The sequence below is a fragment of the Pogoniulus pusillus genome, chromosome 22 (assembly GCF_015220805.1).
Source record: "Pogoniulus pusillus isolate bPogPus1 chromosome 22, bPogPus1.pri, whole genome shotgun sequence".
NCBI classification, from domain to species: Eukaryota; Metazoa; Chordata; class Aves; order Piciformes; family Lybiidae; genus Pogoniulus; species Pogoniulus pusillus.
The window spans coordinates 1891726-1917670 of NC_087285.1; the positions used below are offsets into that span (position 1 = coordinate 1891726).

The following is a 25945-nucleotide window of genomic DNA, read 5'->3' on the forward strand; positions in this document are numbered from 1 at the left end:
GCCACTCATGGTATGTTTTTGCCAGCTATAAGAAGGTCAGAAACAAACCTGCAGTGTTGGACACAAGACTCAGGGGAGATTGACCTTGGTGGGGAGGTTGACTTTATCTCTGGAGGTCCCTTCCAACCTCTAAAGTTCTATGATTCTGTGAGATCTGTTAGAGTGGAGCAGGCCATAGAAGAAGAGATGGTCATTTATGTTCTTCTCTTAGTTAGCACACCGATGTTCCTAGTGGAGCAGCATGCAATTTGTGTGTCCTCAGTAAGTCTGGCCTAAAGAAGCCTTATTTCACCTGACCCACTGAGTTTTGCATATTTCTCTGACCTTGCTTGTTGTCATGAACTACAACTCGACCTCAGAGTGTCTGCTCACATGGGAAATTTCACCTCTGTGTCAGTTGCCTGAGTGCTGAGGCAGTTCCTGCACACACCTTTGTTGTTTACAGCTGCACAGAGGAAGAATTTCATAGCCATATGTGTCCTCTCAGAGACACACTTGTCTGCATAGTAAGAATGGAGTGTTGGAATCTATCCACAGATGGTGAAGATCAGCAGCAACATTGCTATCTACAGTGGCTTGAGGAGACTCTTCTAGGTGTTTTGTGTGATGGGGTGCTGGTGGAGACGTGGCTCGTGCTTTGCCTATTCCCAGGGTTTATAGATGACCCACAGAAAATGAGACTGTGAAAATGTCTTGCTTTGCACTATCACTTTGTTCAGACTTCATCTGGCCAGGTTGTGAGTTCATCACTTTCCACTTGCATGATGATTTCTGTGAATGGTTAAGTATTTGGCACAGATGCAAACTTTGCACTGATGTGATGGTGTCTTCCAAGTTGCAGTTGTGCTGGAGAAAGATGATGTTGCCTTTGGATGATCTAGACTTGAATTGACCTCCATATTACTCATGGCCCTTTGAACATTTGAGGTCTCTTCAAATTGTGTGGGATGAACAGAAACATCTCTTTGTATGTACCTATGGTGGATCCCCAGGTGCTAAGGAGTTGTGTGTGCATTTTTCTTCAGTGGTGTCTGTCTGCAGAGGCAGCTTTGCCATTCTGTGATATTTGGGCTCTGCCAGTAGAGACATAAGGCAGGTGAAAGAGTTGGATGTGGTATAGTATGTAATGGGTAAAAGGAAGCTGTAAAAGCTGAGTTTCTCCAAGTTGTTGGATAAGGCCTGCAGCTGTGGTTTCATGTGTTTTCCTTGCTTGATTATCAAAAGAAATGACTGTGGAGAACTATGACCATGATCTGTGGGAGTGAGCCTTCTGCAGACTGTTTACCATCTCAATATCATTCTCATGTACATACTAGAGTTGACAGATTCAGAAGTTTTAATCCATGATTCCTAGAACTTTCCTATTCTTGCCTTCATTCTTCTGTGTAGGTCTCAAGCTGGGCTTCTTTGTGTCTGGCATCCTTTAAAACATTATCAGATGTCACAATTTCAGTGCTTGAAGAGCAGTTTCCATCCAAAGCTTGAAGGTGTTCACCTGCCAAGACAAAGGGTTTGATAATATTTTATTTCCTTAAGATATCCCTGACTAGCAGACTCTTGTATATTTGTCTGATACATACACAGCATCTTTGGTGTTGTCAGAGGTGCAACTAAAGGCTGTGAATGCAGAGCAAAGAGGATTAGAGGCTAGCTTTGAACGAGGGAAATAAGTGTGATTTTGTCTGAGCAACGGTTTGATTTCGTGCCTGGTGCTAAGGTCTGTGCCATTCTTCACAGTTGTAATTAGATTTTCCTTCAACCCTTTGCTTCTTGGAAAGCCATGAAATCATAGACTCAACCAGGTTGGAAGAGACCTCCAAGATCATCCAGTCCAACCTATCACCCAGCCCTGTCCAGTCAATTAGACCACGGTGCTAAGTGCCTCATCCAGTCTTTTTTAGAACACCTCCAGGGATGGCGACTCCACCACCTCCCTGGGCAGCCCATTCCAATGACAAATCACTGATTTTGCATTTGAAACTGAGTGTTGCTTTGCAACAAATCTTTATCTTCCTTTGGAAGTCTTCAGCTATGTGAACATAGCTGTGAACATCTTAGGCTATAAGCATAGCCTAAGATGGCCTATCTTCAGAAAGAGGCCCATGATTAGGTGTTTACATTTATGGCTCCATATTTGCATGCAGGTGCTCAGGCCACAGAGTAGAAAAAAATGCTGGAAAACCATGATTATCTCCTAAAAATGACACACACTGCTGCTGTATCAACAAGAGTAAGTGCAGGGTTCTGCACCTGGAACAGAACTATCCTCACTAACGACATAGACTAGGGAATGAAGTCAGCCTTGTGGAAAAAGACTCAAGGAGTGCTGATGAAGAGGAGGCTGGACATGAGCAGACAGTGTGCACTTGCAGCCCAGGAGGCAAATCACATCCAGGGCTGCATTAAAAGATGCATGGCCAGCCGATTGAGTAAGGTGATTCTGCTGCTTTGCTCTGCTCTGGTGAGACCTCACCTGGAGTGCTGCATACAGGTCTGGAGCCCTCAGTACAGGAAGGACATGGACCTGATGGAGCAGGTCCAGAGGAGTGCCACAGAAACGATCAGGCCATTGGAACACCTCTGCTACGAGGACAGGCTGAAGGAGCTGAGATTGCTCAGCCTGTAGAAGAGGAGGCTCCAAGGAGACCTAGTAGTGGCCTTCCAGTGCCTGAAGGGGAACTACAAGAAGGATGGAGAGAGACTGTTTACAAAGGCCTGCAGTGACTGGACGAGGGACAATGGCTTCAAACTAAAGGAGAGCAGATTTAGATTGGATGTTAGGAGCATGTTCTTTACCATGAGGATAGTGGTACACTGGAACAAGTTGTCCAGGGAGGTGGTTGGTGCCCCATCTCTAGAGATATTCAAGGTGAGGCTCAACAGGGCTCTGGACTGATCTAATTGAGGATGCTCTGCTTATTGCAGAGGTGGTTGGACTTGGATGACCTTTGGAGGTCACTTCCAACCCAGACCATTCTATGTGGCCCAGAGTGTACTTGAAACCTCAGTGACTGGCAGATCCTCTCAGAAGTTCATTTCAACATCTTCAGTGAGGAATATGAAGACTTTCTGACGAGTTTCTCTTACAACACTGGGTCTTTTAGTGGCTCTTTGTCTTCATAGGCCTCTTTCTTTCTCTTCACTGTTCCCTCTGGATGTAAGTTTACTTTTAAGTAGTTACTTATCTTCCTTTGGCCATGTATTGTTCACTTCTGTGTCCTGCAGTTTTTGTGAAAGGCAGGAGATGCGAAGCTATGTTTGTATTTATGTTTTGGTATGGAGAGGAGACAAAGGCATGACTTCAGAAATAATGACATCTCTGTGTAACAGTGCATGTGACAAAAGAGTGGAGGAGATTTCCATATTGGCTTATCCTTTGGTGTCTTTGTTGCATGACCTCTCCTCTTTTACATCTGACATTTCTCATTCCTGTGCTTTACAATTGTATTTCTTCACAGAATCTGATTGAGCAAATGTGCATCCTTTCTTGCTGTGATCACAGTGGTTACACTCTTGTGACATATTTTGTTCCAAATGTGAGGGTCAGAGACAGATCTGAAAGTTGTGTAGGGTCAGAAAGAAAACTAAAGAGATATCTGCTGGTGGTAGGTCTACAGAGGAAGAGAAGGTCATTTCCCTGCTCATCATGACTCTCCCTCAGTTGTGGTGCAATATAATTTCCCTTCCTTCTGCTTGTTAAATTTGGCCTAAGAAATGTAACCCTCTGTGTTTCTACTTCTTGCCTTCTGAGTCACCTGGTCTAGGGAGACATGAGCCTATGCACAGCACATAGGAGGGCAAACTTGTGTTTAACAAGCTTGTCTTCCAAGCTTTGGTTCTATGAAAAACTAGGCATGGCTTGGACTTTCCCATTGTCAGACCCTCAAACATGCAAAAAAATAGTTTTTGCATGTCATAAACACAATAGTAAAGGATATTCTGCTGCTTTACTATAGAGATGGACACATTTCCTTTGGAGTGCTACACTCACAGTGCAATTGCTCTTCTCCCTAAAGGGAAAATCAACAGTGGCTCAAACACCAGAGAACAAAATAAACAAATGCTGGAAAGCTAGCAACGTTTTCAAGGCTCGTTGTGAAAAGAATGAAATTAATTTTGTTTTGATTTTTTCCCAAATTACTTATTGTTTATCCCGACACGGATTTTTCTTTCTTTGTATTTGTCCCAGGTAAAATAAGGAGGATTGAAAATGCCTGGCAGTATGATAAAACCCCTTCCTCTTCGTTTTATTAAGAGCAGCTCTGATAGGTTTTAAACTGTTCTTCAGCTCCTCATTGTGAGTTCCAAGAGTGACCAAAAGCACTTGGCAGCGAATCTCAGTTTAAAATGCCCTTGGACTCACACTAAGCCAGTACTTCCAGACTTCTCTGGGTTAGTACCTGCCAAACGGCAGAGGTAGGTGCCCACTGCTCTTGTACTTCCATCATCATTTTACTAAAAACACCTGAGTTCCTTTATTTCTCTGCCACGAATATTTACTACTGACTGTTTCATTCCGACATAAGAAGATGACCTGAAGCACCTGACATCAAATCTCTCTTCTAAACGCCTCTGGATTTGCATTATACAAGCGCAGAAGCTTATAAAATAAGAGATGGCAAAGTTGGATGCCGACAGCTCGGAATCTCGAGTTCCCATGGTGGAGGCCATCAGGCGGCTGCAGTGGCATCGCGGCGCCTCCAGGTGCCGCTGTTGCCCAATGTGAGGAGTAGATGGAGTCGGAAACGCAGCAGGAGCTGCCGCAGCTTCCGCCGGCCGCAGGCCACTCGCTCGCTCGACGCTTGCTAGACAGGCGGAGGCACCGGCAGCAGGGAAAAGAGGCAGCACGGTCAGCAGCGGCGGCCGAGCCAGGACCTAGATCCCTGCCCTACAGAGTCCGAGGGGCAAGAAAGACGACTGCGGCAAGCAATGGCGGGCAGGCAGAGCCCGAACTCGAGCGAAAGCCGGAGCCCCAGCTCTGGGCGGCGGCGAGTAACCGAGCGAGTGCTGCTGCTGCTAACTCTGCTGCTAAGCTTGTGCTGCCGGGCGGAGCCGGAGCCGATCCGCTATGCAATTCCCGAGGAGCTGGACAGAGGCTCGCTGGTGGGGCCGCTGGCGCGGGACCTGGGGCTGAGCCCGGCCGAGCTGCCGGCACGCAAGCTGCGCCTCAGCGCCGAGAAGCAATACTTCAGCGTGAGCGGAGACACCGGCAACCTGTACGTGAGTGAGAGATTGGACCGGGAGGGGATGTGCGGCAAGACACTGACCTGCTCCGTCAGCTTCGAGGTTCTACTACACAACCCGCTCAACGTTTTGCACGTGGAAGTGGCCATCCAGGATGTAAACGACAATGCGCCGCGCTTCTTACGAGACCATTTCCAGCTGGAAATCAACGAGTTGACTCCTCCCGGCGCCCGCTTTTACCTGGGCATGGCCGAAGATGCCGATGTGGGCAGCAATTCCCTGCAGGGCTACGAACTGGAAGCCAACAGCTACTTCGAGGTAGAGGCGAAGGAGAGCGAGGACGGGAGCAAGTTCGCGGAGCTGGTGCTGCACCGAGCCCTGGACCGGGAGAGAGAGCAGAGCCTCCGTCTGATGCTCACGGCGCTGGACGGCGGCGACCCGCCCCGAAGCGGCACCGCCCAGCTCTACATCAACGTCACCGACGCTAACGACAACCCTCCCGTGTTCACGCAGGACCGGTACCGCGTGAGCCTGCGCGAGGACGCGCCTCTGGGCTCGATGGTGCTGAACGTCTCGGCCACAGACGCAGACTATGGAACCAACGCTCGTATCACCTATAGCTTCGGAGAAACGCCGGCCAAGGTGCTTCAGAAATTTACGGTGGACGCGGAGAGAGGGACCATCACGCTGCAGGAAGCGCTGGACTTCGAAGACACGCGTTCATTTACCTTGGCCATTGAGGCAAGGGATGGGGGCGGTCTGGTGGCACACTGCAAGGTGGAGGTTGAAGTGCTGGATGTGAACGACAACGCACCGGAAGTGATATTGACCTCTGTGTCGAGCCCGGTGCCCGAGGACGCTCCCATCAGCACTGTGGTAGCGCTGGTGAAAGTGCGGGACCGTGACTCCGGGGAGAACGGTCAGGTGCGGTGTGAGCTGTCGGGAGAGGCGCCGCTGTCGCTCGTGGCGTCGTCGGGAGGCTCTTACAAGGTGGTGACGGCGAGCGCGCTGGACCGGGAGCAGGCAGCCGAGCACCGCGTGACGCTGGTGGCCAGGGACCGGGGCAGCCCGGCGCTGTCGAGCAGCGCTGAGCTGGTGCTGGAGGTGTCGGACGTGAACGACAACGCACCGGTGTTCGAGGAGGAGGTCTACAGCGCTTACGTGGCCGAGAACAACGCGGCGGGAGCGCAGGTGCTGAGCGTGCTGGCTCGGGACGCGGACGCGGGCGCCAACGGGCGCGTCAGCTACTGGCTGGAGGGAGGCAGCGCAGGCGAGGCGCCACCGCCGGTGTCCGTGGAGGCGCAAAGCGGCGCCGTGTACGCGCAGCGCTCCTTCGACTACGAGCAGTGCCGCGAGTTTGCGGTGGCGGTAAGGGCTCAGGACGGCGGGGTGCCGGCGCGCAGCTCCACGGCCACGGTGCGCATCTTCATGCTGGACCGCAACGACAACGCGCCGCGGGTGCTCTGGCCGACGACAGCAGCGGCGGCAGGAGGCGAAACGGCGCCGTTCGAGGTGGTGCCGCGCTCGGCAGAGGCCGGCTACCTGGTGGCCAAGGTGGTGGCGGTGGACGCGGACGCGGGGCGCAACGCGTGGCTGTCGTACGAGCTGGTGCAGGCGGCGGAGCCGGCGCTCTTCCGCCTGGGGCTGCACAGCGGCGAGGTGCGCACGGCGCGGGCCGTGTCGGAGCGCGACGCGGGCAAGCAGCGGCTGGTGGCGCTGGTGAAGGACCACGGGCAGCCGGCGCTGTCGGCCACGGCCACGCTGCACGTGGTGCTGGCCGAGAGCTTGCAGGAGGCGCTGCCGGAGCTGAGCGAGCGCCCGGCGGGCGTGGAGTCGCCGGCGGAGCTGCAGTTCTACCTGGTGCTGGCGCTGGCGCTGCTCTCGGCGCTCTTCCTGCTCAGCCTGCTGCTGGCCCTGCTGGCGCGGCTGCGGAGGGCCGGGCCGCCGCCCGTGCTGCGCTGCCTGGGCGCGCAGCGCTTCTCTCTGGCCAGTGCCGCCTTCCCGGCCGACTTCTGCGAGGGCACCTTGCCCTACTCCTACAACCTGTGCGTGGCTCCGGGACGCACCCTCACCGAGGCTGCTTGTCTGCCTCCGCCGCTTCCCAGCCTTCCCGCGGAAGTGCTGCTTGGGGAGGAGCCTTGTGGAAAGCAAGACCCGAGTAACAACGCCGACGGGGGAGACCTAGCTGCCACCTCCGATGCACCACAGGTCAGTAAGCCCGAGCATTCTCCTTCTTACTTTTCATTCTTTTGCTCTTTTACCTTGAATTATTTCTGCGCGGCTTGGATGAATTCATGCCTCTGTGAAGGAAGGAATGATGGGTGAGAAACGGGGTATCCTCCTTCCCCTCCGACCGGTCAGGCAGTAGGGCATTTCTTGATTCTTCCATTGTCACAGGTTTGGTCGAATGCTTTTGCTTCAACTCTCGTTTGAGTTCTTTACAGTGAATTCTGTGAATAATCATTCTGCATGAAGTACCTTGGAAAATGTGGTGTACGCTTTATGCTCCTTTTTGGAAAGTACTTACATTCTTCATGAAAGACAAAAGAATTTACGGATTGATCCTCCTAGATGAAGGTGTGGAATTTATTGGTTGCTTGAGTCAGTAGTAGTGAGCTCGATACATTAATAGCGCTGTATGACGCTGTCGGGATAATGTGCAGACGCTTTATATACCTCAGATTTATGCTTGGATCTCTGTGGTAGCTGGAGCTAAACCTTTTTTGTTCCTTGTGTTCTGTTATTCTCCCTGGGGAACCCCAAGTGCCGTTCGATCATTTAGAGAAGGCTGCTTCAGAAATCGCAGCACTAATGAGACGGATACGTTTTAACCAGACATGATTTTGGATGTTCTTCGTGCAATTAGTCTTTCGTTCTCCTCCTCTAGGTAGGAGTTTACATTTTTCCGCCTTTCCTGATCTGCCTTTCACATACATGAATCAGATTTAATTGAATAAAAGGGAGAACTCACTCTGTATATATCATGAACTCTTATTTCTCATTCCGTTTTCCATGGGAGGGGTCCTTGCATCTGGTAGAATGTGTTGATAGGAGAAATCTAAATGGTCCCTCAGCTAATTTTTGCTGCAGTTGTGCCTGCCTGTTTAACAACTAGAGGCCCATTCTGATATTGACTTGATAACGACAAAATATTTTGCTAATGACAGCAATTAGGAATTGGAATGCGCACATTTACGAGTGATCCGGGCTTCAGGTTGAGCAGCTGTGTTTCTTTTCTGCTGTCCTGTTGTGTTTTGGTAAAAAGGTGTCCTACCAAAGTGAAGATTCAGTAATTAGATTAATAGTTTTTAACACTTTGCGGTGTTCCTTCGTTTATGAGTAAATGAACGTCCGCTCCTACTCATTCACGTTGCCGAATTGTAAATGTCTATAAATCCTGAAAAATTATGTGGGCTGTTAAAAAGGGAAATCAACCCTTAAAAGTCCGCTAACTTTTCTATCTCAGTATTCGCTGCATCCGTACGTGTTCCGCCAGTTTAATGATACTGTAATTACTTCAGTGACTTCAATAAAGCAAGGCATTGCTGTCATCCGATTAAAAACTAGCTTCGAGATCAGAGGAATATCGGGAGCAGAAAGAGCGAGCCATGTGGTATGGATGCAGTCACCCTGGTGTTGCTTAGATTAGGCTACAGAATGTGAGCAGGCAGACCAGATGTATCCGGGTTTATTCTGGTTGCATTTCCTGAGATATTTTACCTGCAGTCTATGCGTAGTCGAGCAGCTGTGCATTTCAGGGCCTCTTATTTCCCATTTTCTTTTCCCAAAGAGTGATCCTTGAATCTGGCAAACCGCTTTGAAAAGAGATCCTACATGCAAGCGCTCAGTCCCTCAGCCACTTTCTGCAGTAGTGGTGTCTGCCTCTAACAGCTAGAGGCCTCCATCCAGAACGATGACGACTCCACAACTACAAGCGATTTACTAATGACAGCAATTAGGCAATGTGCCCGTGCTCATTTACAAATGATCCTCAGTGTGCGTGTTGATCAACTGTTCTTGTTTTCTGGCTTTCGAAGGTGTTTTGGTGTGAAGGTGTCCTACTAAAACGAAGATTCCATAATTAGATGAGTCATTGCGTTTCAACTTTCCTTCATTTCTGACAAAAATCCGTGCGGAATGCTTTGGTAACGGAAACAGGGGAGAGGGCTGGAACTGTTCTAAGTATTATATTAGGATAATACGATGTATTGCCACCAAAACACATGGGAAACGAAGGACAGAGAACTGGGTATCTGTAGTGGCAAGAAGAGGGGGATTGCTGTGGCTGTATCATGCAATTTTGATCTGCAGTGGAGGGGGAAATACTTAAATCCCGAGAGGTATGAAAGATGTGGATATTGTGCTTTCGAACTGTTGCGATCGGACTGGCAGGGTCATATTCAGGTAACAGAATCTCCTATCAAAGTTAAAAGCCATGAGCAAGTTATCTATGGGCAACGCCAGGTGGCTGCATTGCCGTCCTGTTTTCCTGAAGGGTGCTGGAAAAGTAATTCAGTCACGAGAAGCGACGAAAGCTGTGGAATTTGTGGTGTATATTGTACTTTACCACTGTTGAGATAAGGCTGCCAGGGTTCTCAATATCATATTGCAATAATGAGATCTCTTACCGCCTCCGAAAGCATTGAGTCCTGCGGCTGCAGTGCCGGGAGGAGGCTGCGGGCGCCGCTGTTGACCAAGAAGGAGCCGAAGGAAGCCGGAGCGTTGCAGCCAGCCCCGCCCGCCGCAGCCCGGCCCGCTCGCTGGCTGTCTCGGAGTCCGACCGCGCTGCGAGCGTCTCCGCTGCCTCCAGCAGAGCTGCAGAGAGCCAGAGGGGACGGCGGCAGCGAGCGGCAGAGGCCCGCAGAGGGAAATCGGAGCCAGAGGCGGATCTCGATTCCTGACGGCGGTGAGGCGGCCGAGATGTGCGCGGTCGGGAGACGCTGGGGGCGGCGGGAGTGGGCCCTGCTATGCTGCGTCCTGCTGTCGGTATGGGAGGTGGCTTGGGGGCAGCTGCGCTACTCGGTGCCCGAGGAGATGCCCAAGGGCACGTTTGTGGGCGACGTGGCCAAGGACCTAGGGCTACAGATGACGGCGTTCAGTGACAGCGGCGTCCGGCTTCTCTCGGAAGGTACAATACAGTATTTCTCTCTGCTCGGGAGGACGGGACATTTGGTGACGGCCGAGAGGATAGACAGAGAGCAACTTTGCGACAGCGAGCAGCAATGCGTGCTGCGGTGTGAGCTGATATTGGAGGGGGAAATGAAGGTTTATGAAATCACAGTGGAAATCACGGACATTAACGACAATGCCCCCAGCTTCCGAGAGTCAGAAAAGGAACTGAAAATCAGTGAGACAAAACCCAAAGGATCTCGGTTTCATTTGGCCGAGGCTCACGACCCGGACGCGGGTCCGAATTCCCTGCAAAGCTACGAGCTGAGTGGCGACGATCATTTCTCGCTGGCAGTGCAGGCAGGACCCGGCGGCGATCTGCGTCCTGAGTTGGTGCTGGCCAAGGCACTGGACCGGGAGGAGGGAGTATTTCATGATCTGGTGCTGAGGGCGAGAGACGGCGGAGAGCCCTCTCGGACGGGCACAGCAAGGATCCGTGTGGTCGTGCTGGACGCGAACGACAACGCACCTGTGTTTATCCCGGCGGAATATACTGTGCGTGTCCCTGAGGACGTGCCTGTGGGTTCCACCCTCGTCACTGTCACAGCCATCGACGCCGACGAGGGGATGAATGGGCACGTGAAGTACTCCTTGAATAAAATCACGGAGAAAGCCTCGAAGATTTTTCAGCTGAACGTCGAGACAGGAGCAGTCACACTTAATCGGAGCTTAGACTTTGAGCAGGGAAACTCCTACGAACTGGAAGTGCAGGCAGATGACGGTGGTGGACTTTCTGACACTGCGAAAGTAGCAATCACAGTGACAGATGTCAATGACAACACTCCCGAGATTTCCGTGCGTTCGTCACTGAGTGAGATCTCTGAGGACACGCCGCCGGAGACGGTGGTGGCCCTGCTGCACGTGCAGGACCGCGACTCGGGGGCCAACGGCCAGGTGCGGTGCTCATTGGACTCTGGTGTTCCATTCCAGCTCCGGAGTTCCCAGGGCAGCTACTACAGCGTGGTGACGACGAAGGAGCTGGACCGAGAGGAAGTGTCCGAGTACAACGTCACAGTGAGGGCGGCCGACGGCGGGACGCCACCTCTGTGGAGCAGCACGGTGCTGAACCTCAGGGTGCTGGACGTTAACGACAACGCACCGGTGTTCAGCGAGGCGAGCTACAGCGCCCGGCTGGCCGAGAACAACGCGGCGGGCGCGCTGGTGCTGACGGTGCGGGCGAGGGACGCGGACTGGGGGCAGAACGCGCGCGTGCGGTACCGGCTGGGCGAGGGGCGGGTGCGGGACGTGCCGCTGTCGTCGTACGTGTCGGTGCAGGCGGAGACGGGCGCGCTGTACGCGCTGCGCTCCTTCGACTACGAGGAGGTGCGCGAAGTGGGGCTGTGGGTGGCGGCGGAGGACGGCGGCTCCCCGGCGCTGAGCAGCAACGTGTCGGTGCGGATCGTGATCGTGGACGAGAACGACAACGCGCCGCAGGTGCTGTACCCAGCGCCGGCGCCCGTGTCCGGGGCCGGTGTCCGTGGCTGGTCGGGCGTGGAGCTGGCGGCGCGGTCGGCGGAGCCCGGGTCGCTGGTGGCCAAGGTGGTGGCGGTGGACGCGGACGCGGGTCAGAACGCGTGGCTGTCGTACGAGCTGGCCAAGGCGACGGAGCCGGGGCTGTTCCGCGTCGGACTGCACAGCGGCGAGGTGCGCACTGCGCGCTTCCCGCTGGCCCGCGACGCGGCCCGGCAGAGCCTGGTGGTGCTGGTGAAGGACCACGGGCGGCCGGCGCTGTCTGCCACGGCCACGCTGACGGTGGTGCTGGCTGAGAGCGTGGCCGAGATGCTGGCCGAGGTGGGCAGTGCGGCGGCAGCAGTGCCGGGCGAGCCAGCGGGCAGCCTGACGCGCTGGCTGGTGCTGGCCGTGGCAGCTGTCTCCTGCCTCTTCCTCGTCTTCCTGCTACTGCTGCTGGCACTGCGCTTGAGGAGTTGGCGCCGCTCGCAGCTGCCTCCGCCGGCGGGCGGGGTCTTGCGTGGCGTCCCGGCCACGCACTTCGTGGGCATCGACGGCGTCCGCGCCTTCCTGCGCTCCTACTCGCATGAGATGTCTCTCACTGCCGATTCTCGCAAGAGCCAGCTCCGCTTCTCTGCCGCCAGCTGCTGCGACACTCTCCCGGCCCGCCCACTGCCCGACGAGCCTGCCCCACTGCTTGGGGAAGATCCTGCTGGCGCCCGTCTACTCGAGGCCGACGCTGTCCCGGTGAGTGATTCCTTCTGCCTTTGTCCTCTTTCCGACATGCTAACATGCTCTGGCTATCTCTTAACAGGGAAGACAGATTTCTGCGGCACCTCGTTGGCTGATGCCGGTTATTGCTGCCGGCAGGTGACCTTAGTGGCTCAGTATGACAGTTTTTGTGGGAGGCAGGGACATTGGTAGAGCGTTGTTGGCTTGAATTTGATTAGAAGTCGTCCTTTTGCTTTTATCCGTGCTAGGTCTTTTTTCATTGTGTCCTCTTGTCGGTTTAAGCTCTTCTGAAGCAATGAATTGCCTTTTTAGCCAGTGGGTGTTTGCCTTTGTATGTGTTGTTAAGGTGAAAGACAATCATGAGTTTTTTAACTCTTAGAGGAAATATGTTCATGGCTGCATGTGAAGGACTGCTGGAGGATATGGGAGATGCGTTTGTTGGTTCATCAGCTCTTATGAGTGACTTATTTAAATAGATCTTGATGTGTCGTGTTATGACAAGAGCCATATGTGGGCAAGAGGGGAGAGATCCAAGCTGCAGAGTGAGGTAAAAGGAAAGGGCTTTTGATCCTGTGAAGTTGGTCACTGACCGAGCCTTGTCTGGAAGACAGCTCCTTGTTTTCTTTTAGACCCCTTGTTTTTCTTCCATAGATAAAAGTGTTTGTGAACAGACATATGTGTTTTTAGCACAGAGATCTGCTTGAAGTCTGTGGTGTGATGGTGGTGAATCTTGAAGAGCAATGGTCTGGGCAAAAGGCTCCTTGATATCATACACTTGAGATTTCTGAAGGTTGAGAAGCTCCTGCAAGTTATGAGGTCATAGAGTTGTGAGTTCTGAGAGCTGGGCTGGAACATGCTGGAACATGTACAGAGAAGGGTAACAAAGCTGGTGAGGGGCCTGGAGCACAAATCCTATGAGGAGAGGTTGAGGGAGCTGGGCCTGTGTAGCCTGGAGAAGAGGAGGCTCAGGGGTGATCTTATTACTGTCTACAACTACCTGAAGGGGCATTGTAGCCAGGTGGGGGGTGGCCTCTTCTGCCAGGCAACCAGCAATAGAACAAGGGGACACAGTCTCAAGTTGTGCCAGGGTAGGTCTAGGCTGGATATTAGGAAGAAGTTCTTCACAGAGAGAGTGATTGGCATTGGAATGGGCTGCCCAGGGAGGTGGTGGAGGCACCGTCCCTGGGGGTCTTCAAGAAAAGACTGGATGAAGCACTTAGTGCCATGGTCTACTTGATTGGTTAGGGCTGGGTGCTAGGTTGGACTGGATGATCTTGGAGGTCTCTTCCAACCTGATTGATTCTATGATTCTATGATTCTAAGAGCTGTTGAAGTCACCAAGAAATCTGGTACTCCTTTCTTGTGGATGCTTCTAGAAGAGCTAAATATCAACTAAATACCTACTAAATACCTGAATTGTGCTCCATCTGTAAGTGTCATCTTCTAGAAGAGTATATTGAGGTCCCTTTCTTTCTGGTTGTGTTAACTTCTTACTATGCTTATTGTCATGATCCAGAGGTGGGTCTTTGTTTTGATAATGTGAGGATGACCACATCTGCTATATATGTGTCTGTTTGTACGTGCCTTTAATATTTACAGCTGTAAAGAGAAAGACTTTCATAAGTCATTAAATTAGTCTGAACATGTGATTTTGGGATATTGCCTACCTCAGACTCTGACTTGCAAAGTTGTAGGTTCATCAGTTTGTCTGCATGAGGTTTCCTGTGAATTTTCACTGGCTGAAGATAAAACCTATACTTCATATTAATCCTTGAGCACCATGTATCTCGTACTCTGCAGTTCAGAGTGAGACTCTAGGGTCTGGGGATATTGGTATATGGCTGCCTGAACGTGAGTCAGCAGTATGCCCAGGTGGCCAGAAAGGCCAGTGGCATCCTGGCCTGCATCAGTAATAATGTGGCCAGTAGGACCAGAAAGTCCCTCTGACCCTGTGCCCAGCACTGGTTAGGCCACATCTTGAGCACAGAGTCCAGTTCTGGGCACCTCAATTTAGTATAGACGTTGAGATGCTTGACTGTGTCCAGAGAAGGGCAACAAGACTGGTGTGGGGTCTGGAGCACAGTCCTACAAGGAGTGGGTGAGGGAGTTGGAGTTGTTTAGTCTGGAGAAGAGGAGGCTGAGGCAAGATCTTATCAGTGTCTACAACTACCTGAAAGAATGTTGTGGCCAGGTGAGGGGGGTCAGTCTCTTCTCCCAGGCAACCAGTGACAGAACAAGGGGATACAGTCTCAAGCTTCATGAGGGGAAGTTTAGGCTGGATGTTAGGGAGAAATTCTTCTCTGAAAGAGTGATTGGCAATGGAAGGGGCTGCCCAGGGTGGTGGTGGAGTCACCAGCACTGTTTAAAAAGATACTGGATGTGGCACTCAGTGCCATGGTTTAGTTGATTAGCTGGTGTTGAGTGATATGTTGAACTTGATGATCTCAAAGGTCTTTTCCAACGTAAATAATTCTGTGATTTGTGGTTTGTTATTATATTTGTTTCATATCTGTATAGTTTTAGTTATAATTAGTGGCACAACTTCATCTGCAATGTGTCGTGTGTTAGAGCCTCTTGCTCCAGCAGGTGTGGAAGGCAGGAGATGAGAAGTTCTCTTATTCCTGGAAGGAGTAAATGTAGCCATGACATCAGCAGAAGTGGCATCTCCATGGAACACTGTGTGTGACAGAAGAGAAGATTCCCCTTAAGCCACTAGTTTGAGGACCCAGTCTCTGAGTAGAAAAATCTCTTACTATATACCTGTTTTGTGATCCAAGGGCACCAAGAACTTGTGCTCACAACATTTCTTTCAGTGGTGCCTGTCTGCAGGGGCAGCTTTTCTCTTGTGCTTTTGGGCAGGCTGAAGAGCTCTGCCCGTTCAGAGGCAGGGCAGGTGGAAGAGTTTGCTGTACTGTAGTGTGAAATGGCTAAAAGCAAGTGGTAAAAGTTGAGTTATTCCTAGATGTTAGATGAGATCCACAGCTGTGGTTCCATGTATTTCCATGAGGTCATGAGTGAACCCCCTGTGGGCTTTTTACCAACCAAGCACATCTGTTGTCCATGTTTAACAGAATCAGAAAGGTGAAACCATGTTTCTTTCATATTTTAATGCTTCCCTTTCTTGCCTTGTTTTTTTCTGTCTAAGCCTAAAGTGGGTAACCCATAAAACATTAAGAGACCTCTTGCAGTTGCTGTGCTTGGGGAGCATTTACTATCCAAAGCATGAAACTGTTCACCTGCCAACAGAAAGATATTGATATACTTTTTTCCCCCCCTAAGATGTCCCTGACTGACAAACTTTTATGCTGAGATATGGGCAATGTCTCAGTATTCTCCATGGTGCTACTAAAAGGTGAATGCAGAGTAAATAGGGTAAGAAACTGGCTTTGAACAACTAGCTGGGTCGATGTGGGTTTGGCTGAGCAATGGTTTGATTTCATGCCTGGTGCTGAGACCTGTGCCGTTTTTATTCTGATCCTCAGTTGCTTGTTGGGAAAGACATGGGCAGCTCTTCAGCAATGAAATGTTTGTTCAATAACTGCATGCATAGACTGGTGATGGGTGGGTTGGAAAATGCTGTGGGAATACTCCTTTTTATAAATTGCTATCTTCCAGTGGCATTGTGAAGCAGAGTTTCTCCATAGTGGTAATTAGGCTTCCTTTGAGTAATTGATGTGAGTTCATTGATATTTTTGTCTTCCACTTTCAGATTGTTATTTTATGTTTGAAACCCTGCATGTTGTTTTGCAACAAACCCTTGCTTCCCTTAGCAATTCTTCAGTTAGTCTAAGTTGCCTTAACTACAGAAAGAGTCCCATGAGAAGGTGTTTATATTTATGGCTTCATATTTGCATGCAGATGATCAGGCCACAGAGTAGAAAAGGTTGCTGAGAGCTTATGATTATTTCTTAATATTATCCCCCTACTGTGTGGCCCAGAGGAAGACTTTGGGGTTGCATCTGGGCTTTTGAAACCTCAGTGATTGGAAAGTGCTCTTAGGTTTTAACTTAAACAGCTGCAGTGAGGATGAAGAAGACTTCCCAGAGACTTTCTGACAACAATTGGTCCTTTGACAGTTCCTTATCTTAGAATCATAGAATCAGTCAGGTTGGAAGGGACCACAAGGATCATCTAGTCTCAACCCCTCTGCCATGCCCAGGGACACCCTAAACTAGATCCGGCTGCCCACAGCCTCATCCAGCCTGGCCTTAAACACATCCAGGGATGGGGTCTCAATCACCTCCCTGGGCAACCCATTCCAGCCTCTCATCACTCTCATGCTGAACAACTTCCTCCTCATGTCCAGCCTGAACCTACCCATCTCCAGCTTTGCTCCATTCCCCCCAGTCCTGCCACTCCCTGATATCCTCCAAAAGTCCCTCCTCAGCTTTTTGGTAGCCCACTTCAGATACTGAAAGGCCACAAGAATGTCACCTGGGAGCCTCCTCTTCTCCAGACTGAACAGCCCCAACTCTTTCAGTCTGTCCTCATAGGAGAGCTGCTCCAGCCCCCTGATCATCCCAATGGCCTTTCTCTGGACACTCTCCAGCATGTCCACATTCTTCTTGTAATGGGGACTCCAGAACTGAATGCAGTACTCATCTGGGGTATCAGCAGAGCAGAGGGGGAGAATCACCTCCTTGGTCCCAAGACTGATCCCTGAGAGACTCCACTTGTCCCTGGTCTCCACTTGGACATGGACCTGTTGACAGCCACTCTTTGGGTGCAGTCATCAAGCCAGTTCTTTATCCATCTCATGCTCCACCCATCAAACTCAAGTGTCACCAGCTTGGAGACCAGGATGTGGTGCAGGACAGTGCCAAAGGCCTTGCTAAGGTCCAGGTAAATGACATCAGTTGCTCAACCCTCATCATGTTGTGACCTGTTCATAGAAGGCCACCAGGTTTGTCAGGCAGGATTTGCACTTGGTGAAGCCATGCTGGTTGTAGCCAATCACCTCTTCACTATTCTTCTGTTTCAGTAGTGCCTCCAGGAGGATCTGCTCCATGATCTTACTGGGCACGGAGATGAGACTGCCTGGCCTGGAGTTCCCTGGCTCCTCCTTCCTCCCCTTTTGAAAATAGGAGTTATGTTTCCCCTTTTCCAGCCAGTGAGGACTGTTCCAGACTGCCATGACTTTTGGAACAGAATAGAGAGGGGTTTAGCAACCTCATCTGCCAGTTCCCTCAGCACCCATGGGTGCATCCCATCAGGTCCCATGGACTTGAACACTTTCAGGTTCTTCAGGTGATCACGAACCTGATCTTCACTTATGATGGGCAGCTCTTCCTTCCAGCCCCTGCCATTATCTTCCATGGCTCCAGGAGTGTGGCTGGAGGCCTTTTCAGTGAAGACTGAGGTGAAGTCATTGAGAACCTCAGCCTTTTCCATGTGTCTCATGACCATTTCACCTGTTTCCTTTGTGAGGGAGCCCACACCTTCCCTAGGCTTCTTTTTACCAGTAATATACCTGTAGAAATTCTTGGTGTTCTCGTTGACCTCCCTGGCTAGATTCAATTCAAACTCTGCCTTGGCTTTCCTAAGCAGATCTCTAGCTGCTCAGGTGGCTTCCTTATATCCCCCCCATTCCAGCTGTCCTTTCTTCCACTCCTTGTAGAGTTTCTTTTTGTGTAGCAGTGTGTCCAGGAGCTCCTTGCTCAGCCAGCCAGGCCTCCTAGCATTCTTCCCTGCTTTCCTCTTTGTTGGCATGCATTGCTCCTGGACACAGAGGAAGTGATCCTTGAATACTAACCAGCTGTCCTGGGACCCTCTTCCCTCTAGAGCTTCTGTCCCATGATCTGGCCAGCAGATCCTTGAAGCAATCAAAGTCTGCATGCCTAATGTCTTGGGTGGCAAGCCTGAAATATCTCCTCCTGTTTGCCCTGGGAATCTTAAATTCAACTTCATCTTGGTCACTGCAACCAAGGCTGTCCCTGAGCCTCATGTCAGTCACCAGCTCTTCCCTGTTGGTGAGAAAAAGGTCCAGCATGGCACCTTTTCTTATTGGTTCCTCTACCATTTGGAAGAGAAAGTTGTCATCTATACAATCCAGGAACATCCTGGATTGCTGATGCCTTGCTGTGTTGTCCCTCTGGCAGATGTCAGGGTGGTTGAAATCCCCCATGAGGACCAGGGCTTGTGACCTGAAAGCCGCTTCTATTTGCCTGTGAAGACCCTCATCTCTTTGGCTCTGCTGGTCAGGTGGCCTGTAGCAGACCCTTACAATAACATCACCCTCCCCTGTCTTCTCTTTAATTTTAACCCATGCACTCTCAACCAGCTCATCATCCTTCCCCAGGTGAAGCTCCACTGATTCTAGCTGGTCACTGATAGAGAGGGCAGTGCCTCCTCTCCTTTCCTGCCTATCCTTCTAAAGAGCTGGTACTCATTTATCCCTACATTTTAGTCTTGGGAATCTTCCTGGTCCAATTAACCTCTCTTCCTTATTTCCTCTATACATATATGTTTGGTTTTAACTAGTGGCACATCTTGTGCTCTGAATGGATGCCTCTTGGTCATCCTGTGGGTTTTGTGAAAGGCAGGAGATGGGAGGTTATGTTTGGGTTCTGGGTATGGTATGGAGAGGAGAAGAAAACATGACTTAGTGAAAGTGGCATATCTTTGCACAAGTGTGTGTGAGAAAAGATGGGAGGAGATTCCCTCTGTGCTGATGCTCTGGTGCTACTCAATCTCTGTCAGATGATACCTTCTCTTCTATTTCTGACATTTCTCATTCCTGTGCTGTACAAATGTGTTTGGTTATAGACTGCTGCTGAGCAGATACATGTACCTCCCTTCTTGGTGTGATCACAGTGCATTATTCCATTGTGGCATGGTTTTGCCAGTTGTGAGGGTCAGAAACAAACCTGGAAGATGTGCAGGGTTGTAGAGAAGATAGAGGGATTTCTGTTGGTGGCAAGAACACAGAACATATGATCACCACTCCCCCTTAAACACTCACACTTGGAGCTGGGCACATTTTGGTCCTTCCACTCAAGACGTTTGGCTTAAGAAGGTCCACTTCTGTATATTTCTATTTCTTGTCTTTTGAGTAAGCAAATCTTGTGACAATGACCCTGCTAATGGCAGAGAGGTGCAGCTAATGATTGTTAAAAGTCCTTTTCAATTAGAATTATACTTTGCTTTTTTTAATGAAACAATCAGCCAGATATTGTCAGTCCCTCGAGCATGCAAATGGAAAAAGAACTTTCCTGAATCAGAAACACGTCCACATAAATCTTTATCTGCTATATTTGTGATGAGGCATTCTCAGTGTAATTCTTCCTATAAGAAAATATCAGCAGGGGGTTAAACATCTCAGACTTATACAGAAAAGAGGAAGAAACGCTTCTTGTCTCTGAGACAGAAACCATTTGCAAGCCTAGGATGAAAAGGATGAAATTAATTCCTTATACTTTTCTTGGTTTTATTATGAGGTGCTGAGAACTTTTATGTACTGCTTTATGTGAGCACTTTCTACAGATATCCATCACCACTTCGAGAAGACGACATAAAAGCAGCTGACAGATATTAAACACGTGTTTCTCTGGTTCTAGACAAAAGAAGAGACTACAAACCCCTAAACGTCTACCACAATATCAGTCCCCCGTGGTGGCGGCTACCAGGCGGCTGCAGTGGCACCGCGGCGCCTCCGGGTGCCACTGTTGCCCAACGCTGAGCCGCGCTGCAGCAACAACTGCAGCAGGAGCCGCTGCAACATCCGCCCGCCGCAGACAGCTTGATCGCTCGGCACTGGCCAGAGCGGCAGCAGTACGGGCAACAGAGAGAAGGCAGCGGCGCAGGGAGCAGTGGCGTCCGAGCCTGCACCGAGATCGCTGCCCTCCGGAAGCCCCCGCATTCCAGGTCGACAGCGACTGGGAGGTAGAGAGGGTAGCGGCGGGAAGGAGAAGCACGGCGAGTGCTGACCGGAATGGAAGCCAGGCACGCCGTAATCCAGACCTGGAGCCCAGTATGGTGGCCAGCAGCCGGACGAGTGCTGCTGCTGACCGCTGTGCTGCTGGGTTTGTGCTGCCGAGCAACACCGGAGCCGATCCGCTACTCCATCCCCGAGGAGCTGAGCAGAGGCTCGCTGGTGGGGCCGCTGGCGCGGGACCTGGGGCTGAGCCCGGCCGAGCTGCCGGCACGCAAGCTGCGGCTAACGTCCGCCGCTAAACGGCAGCTGCAATACTTCACCGTAAGCGAGGAGAGCGGAGAGCTGTACGTGAGCGAGAGGCTGGACCGGGAGGAGATGTGCGGCGAGGCACTGACCTGCTCCGTCAGATTCGAGGCACTGGTGGACAACCCTCTCAACGTTTTCCACGTCGAGGTGGCCATCCAGGACGTCAACGACAACTCCCCGACCTTCCTGCGAGATAATTTTCATCTGGAAATGAACGAGTTGACGTCTCCTGGAGCGCGTTTTGTCGTGGGACCCGCCAAGGACGCAGATGTGGGTAGCAACTCCCTGCAGAGCTACGAGCTAGAGGTAAACAAGTACTTTGATGTAGAAATGAAGGAGAAGCAGGACGGTAGCAAGCTTGCGGAACTGGTGCTGCGCCAGCCGCTTGACAGGGAGAGCGAGCAGAGCCTGCGCCTGGTGCTCACGGCGCTGGACGGCGGCGACCCGCCCCGCAGCGGCACCGCCCAGCTCTGCATCAACGTCACCGATGCCAACGACAACGCCCCCGTGTTCGCGCAGCACCGGTACCGCGTGAGCCTGCAGGAGAACGCATCGCCAGGCTCGGTGGTGATGAACGTAATGGCCACCGACGCTGACGCCGGCACGAATGCTCTCATCACCTACGGCTTCGGAGAAATGCCAGCCGAGTTGCTTCGGTTATTTGTGATGGACGCAGAGAGTGGGATCATCACACTGCAGGGAAAGCTCGATTTCGAACAGACGCGAGGCTACACGCTACTGGTGGAAGCAAGGGACGGGGGCGGCCTGGTAACACACTGCGAGGTGGAGTTAGAGGTGATGGACGTGAATGACAACGCGCCCGAAATCACGGTGCTGTCTGTTTCGAGTCCGGTACCAGAGGATGCTCCTGCAGGCAGCATTGTGGCCCTGGTGAACGTGAAGGACCCGGACTCCGGGGAGAACGGTCAGGTGCAGTGCGAGCTGTCGGGAGAGGCGCCGCTGTCGCTCGTGTCATCCTCGGGCGGCTCGTACAAGGTGGTGACGGCGAGCGCGCTGGACCGGGAGCAGGCAGCCGAGCACCGCGTGACGCTGGTGGCCAGGGACCGGGGCAGCCCGGCGCTGTCGAGCAGCGCTGAGCTGGTGCTGGAGGTGTCGGACGTGAACGACAACGCACCGGTGTTCGAGGAGGAGGTCTACAGCGCTTATGTGGAGGAGAACAACGCGGCGGGAGCGCAGGTGCTGCGCGTGCTGGCTCGGGACGCGGACGCGGGCGCCAACGGGCGCGTCAGCTACTGGCTGGAGGGAGGCAGCGCAGGCGAGGCGCCACCGCCGGTGTCCGTGGAGGCGCGGAGCGGCGCCGTGTACGCGCAGCGCTCCTTCGACTACGAGCAGTGCCGCGAGTTCGCCGTGGCGGTAAGGGCGCAGGACGGCGGAGTGCCGGCGCGCAGCTCCACGGCCACGGTGCGCATCTTCGTGCTGGACCGCAACGACAACGCGCCGCGGGTGCTGTGGCCGACGACAGCAGCGGCGTCAGGAGGCGAAACGGCGCCGTTCGAGGTGGTGCCGCGCTCGGCAGAGGCCGGCTACCTGGTGGCCAAGGTGGTGGCGGTGGACGCGGACGCGGGGCGCAACGCGTGGCTGTCGTACGAGCTGGTGCAGGCGGCGGAGCCGGCGCTCTTCCGCCTGGGGCTGCACAGCGGCGAGGTGCGCACGGCGCGGGCCGTGTCGGAGCGCGACGCGGGCAAGCAGCGGCTGGTGGCGCTGGTGAAGGACCACGGGCAGCCGGCGCTGTCGGCCACGGCCACGCTGCACGTGGTGCTGGCCGAGAGCTTGCAGGAGGCGCTGCCGGAGCTGAGCGAGCGCCCGGCGGGCGTGGAGTCGCCGGCGGAGCTGCAGTTCTACCTGGTGCTGGCGCTGGCGCTGCTCTCGGCGCTCTTCCTGCTCAGCCTGCTGCTGGCCCTGCTGGCGCGGCTGCGGAGGGCCGGGCCGCCGCCCGTGCTGCGCTGCCTGGGCGCGCAGCGCTTCTCTCTGGCCAGTGCCGCCTTCCCGGCCGACTTCTGCGAGGGCACCTTGCCCTACTCCTACAACCTGTGCGTGGCTCCGGGACGCGCTGTCACCGAGGCCACCTGTTTGTCTCCCCCCAGCCTGCCCGCGGAGGATCTGCTGGGCGGGGAGTCCTGCACGAAGCCGAGCCCAAATAGCACCACCGGCTCTGGAGACCCTCACACAGCCCCTGACGCACCGCAGGTCAGTGATCTCGAGCACTCTTGTTCTTTTTGACCCTTTCTCAGGTTCCATCCTGTTTTCCCTTGAATTATTCCCGAATTATCCCACGGACGTGTTGGGGAGTGCTGGTCCTTGTGTCCGTGAGGGAGTGAATGAAGTGAGAACAAAATTTCCCCACTACCTTAGGAGCAGACAGGTAGCGCTATAGACGTTTTTTCCTCACTGGTCACAAGTTCAGTTTCAGTTGTGTTGTGAAATCTTGACTACAACTCTGAGTATCTAGCGGTCAGCATTGTAAAATAACGGGTTTGTGTATTTGTATTTGAAGAATGTACTGGGCGCTTGGTATTGGAGATTTTTCCTTTCTGATCTTTTTTTTTTTTTTTTTTTTTTTTTTTTTTTTTTTTACCAAACCTGGCTATCGTGGAGTAGTGGTTAGCTCTTCATTTCCCAAGAATTGTGAAGTTCCGGGTTCTTCCCTCGTGAGTGATCCCCTCTTTCACAGAGTCCACCTTTTAGAAGGCTACTCAAGGAATGGCAGGATTAATGTGACTGAAAAACTTTACCCAGACATGATTTTCTCGAGTTCTTTGTCCAGGTGTTTTAACGGGGAACACAGATCTTTAGTGTGCAGAATGGTAGAAGCTCTGCCTGCATGGTGCGTTGGGAGGAATGCTGTTGAGCTTTACTGTTGGAAAGTTTTGCAGGATGGAAAAGAACGTGGTTTCTCCATGAAAGGAGGCGTTATAGTTGTTTTTCTGACACAGCAGAGTGTCATCCACCTTTTGGAACGACGCCTCTGCAGAAATGGTGGCTTGTTTTTATTTCTCAACCTGGCTGATAGTTCCTTCTCTTTTAACCACCGTTGATGTACCTGTCAGACATAGTTGAGTGGCTTGAATGGGATCTCGGAGAAAAAATATTCTGAAAAAAAACAGAGTTTGTATTTATTTTAATCAAAGAGAGGTGCTTGGTTCTGGTGGATCACGCTGACAGTGGAACACGAAAGCCATGAATTCAGGCGTCTGTCTCTTTGCGAGGAGAGGTCTCTAGCCGTTCTGGGAGCACATGGATAGCGACTCGGGAATACACAAAATGACAGTAATTAGGCACTTCAATGTGCACACTACGAGAGCAGGGATGCAGTTGTATTTTTCTGCTCTCCTACATTATTTTGTTGCAAAGGTATGCTTTGGCTTTACCTCTGGGGTAGTGTGGATGGGTAGTGCTGGCCCGTGTCTCCGTGAAGGAAGGAATGATGTAAGGAACGGGTTATCCTCTTTCCACTGGGAGCAGACAGGTAGCAGGAGCACTTCTTGGTTCTTGCATTGTCATAGGTCTGGTTGACTATTTCGGCTACAACTATCATTTGCGTTGTTCAGAGTGCAGGTGATGATTCTCCATGACAGACTTGGTGAAAACATCTGTGTTCTTCATGAAAGGGGATTTTTTTTTAACCAATTTGATGTACTTGAAATCTGGATCCAAACTTACCCCTTCATGAAGGGAAGTTCCGTGTTTTCTCTATTGAAGGATGAGTTACACTTTGTTCCTTCTTCATGAATATTCCTTTTTTTTTCCCCTGCTGATTGCTGTCCCCTCATTTGGAGAAGGCTGCTTCAGAAATATAAGAATCAGTCATCAGCAAGTTTGCAGATGACACAAAGCTGGGGGCAGATGTGACTGAGTTGGAAGGCAGAAGGGCTCTGCAGCGGGACCTTGACCGCCTGTACAGATGGGCAGAGTCCAATGGGATGGGGTTCAATAGCTCCAAGTGCAGGGTGCTGCACTTTGGCTACAACAACCCCATGGAGAGATACAGGCTAGGGTCGGAGTGGCTGGAGAGCAGCCAGACAGAGAGGGATCTGGGGGTACTGATTGATACCCACCTGAACATGAGCCAGCAGTGTGCCCAGGTGGTCAAGAGAGCCAGTGGCATCCTGGCCTGCATCAGGAATGGTGTGGTCAGCAGGAGCAGGGAGGTCATTCTGCCCCTGTACTCTGCACTGGTTAGACCACACCTTGAGTATTGTGTTCAGTTCTGGGCTCCCCAGTTTAAAAGGGACGTTGAGATGCTTGAGCGTGTCCAGAGAAGGACGACAAGGTTAGTGAGAGGCCTTGAGCACAGGCCCTATGAGGAGAGGCTGAGGGAGCTGGGATTGTTTAGCCTGGAGAAGAGGAGGCTCAGGGGAGACCTTATTGCTGTCTACAACTACCTGAGGGGTGGTTGTGGCCAGGAGGAGGTTGCTCTCTTCTCTCAGGTGGCCAGCGCCAGAACAAGAAGACACAGCCTTAGGCTGCGCCAGGGGAGGTTTAGGCTCGAGGTGAGGAGAAAGTTCTTCACTGAGAGAGTCATTGGACACTGGAATGGGCTGCCCAGGGAGGTGGTGGAGTCGCCGTCCCTGGGGCACTTTAAGGCAAGGTTGGACGTGGCACTTGGTGCCATGGTCTAGCCTTGAGCTCTGTGGTAAAGGGTTGGACTCGATGATCTGTGAGGTCTCTTCCAACCCTGATGATACTATGATACTACTATACTATGATAATTTATGGGGAGAATAAATTTTATCCAGGTGTGGTTCATTGTTCATTGTGCAATTATTTTTGCTTTCTTTTTCCCTTGTGGTAGTTACCTTTTTTAAAACTTGCTCCTGGTATGTCTTTAATACACATGTGAGGGTGATGAATGAAATTTCATTGACGAAGAGACAATAATTCGGATGGTGTATTTCAGGGATTCTTATTTCCATTCCTTTTTCCCCAAAGAGAGGTCCTTGGATCTGAGAGGTCACGTTGACAAGGGAGTCGTAAATGGAGGCATTCACTCCGTCAGCTACGTTTGCAGCAGCTGCAGTGCCTGCCTCTTGAACAGCTAGAGACTTCTGCCCATTGAGTGGTAGGCTCGACAATGACAAGCAATTTACTAACGACAGCAACTGGGAACTGTGAAGGCGCCCATTTACAAATGATCCGCAGAGTTCAGGCTGAGCAGCTCTACTTGTCTTCGGCAGTCCGTGTTTTGGCGCAAAGGTCTCCCACTGAAGTGAA

The 25945-nt window shown here is 51.9% G+C and overlaps 2 protein-coding genes across 6 annotated transcripts in view; both read left to right on the plus strand.

The window, feature by feature from the left end:
• LOC135185089 (protocadherin gamma-A4-like) overlaps positions 1-25945 on the plus strand; it is a 223480-nt gene that overhangs the window by 16707 nt on the left and 180828 nt on the right. The window contains exons 1-2 of one of the 5 annotated variants that reach the window (XM_064161449.1): positions 20281-22921; positions 23333-23573. The exons of 2 other annotated variants lie outside the window; for them this stretch is intronic. In XM_064161449.1, the coding sequence (XP_064017519.1) occupies positions 20465-22921; positions 23333-23386 (2511 nt within the window). In that variant the 5' untranslated portion in view covers positions 20281-20464 and the 3' untranslated portion in view covers positions 23387-23573. Of the gene's footprint in view, positions 1-10104; positions 12550-20280; positions 22922-23332; positions 23574-25945 lie in introns of those variants that run through there. 2 more of the 5 variants (XM_064161443.1, XM_064161435.1) reach the window with 2 other exon arrangements.
• LOC135185455 (protocadherin gamma-B5-like) lies at positions 4904-10085 on the plus strand. Its single transcript, XM_064162224.1, has 3 exons — positions 4904-7392; positions 8651-8797; positions 9846-10085. Exons 1-3 carry the CDS (start codon positions 4930-4932, stop codon positions 10083-10085), a joined length of 2850 nt encoding a protein of 949 aa, XP_064018294.1. The 5' UTR covers positions 4904-4929.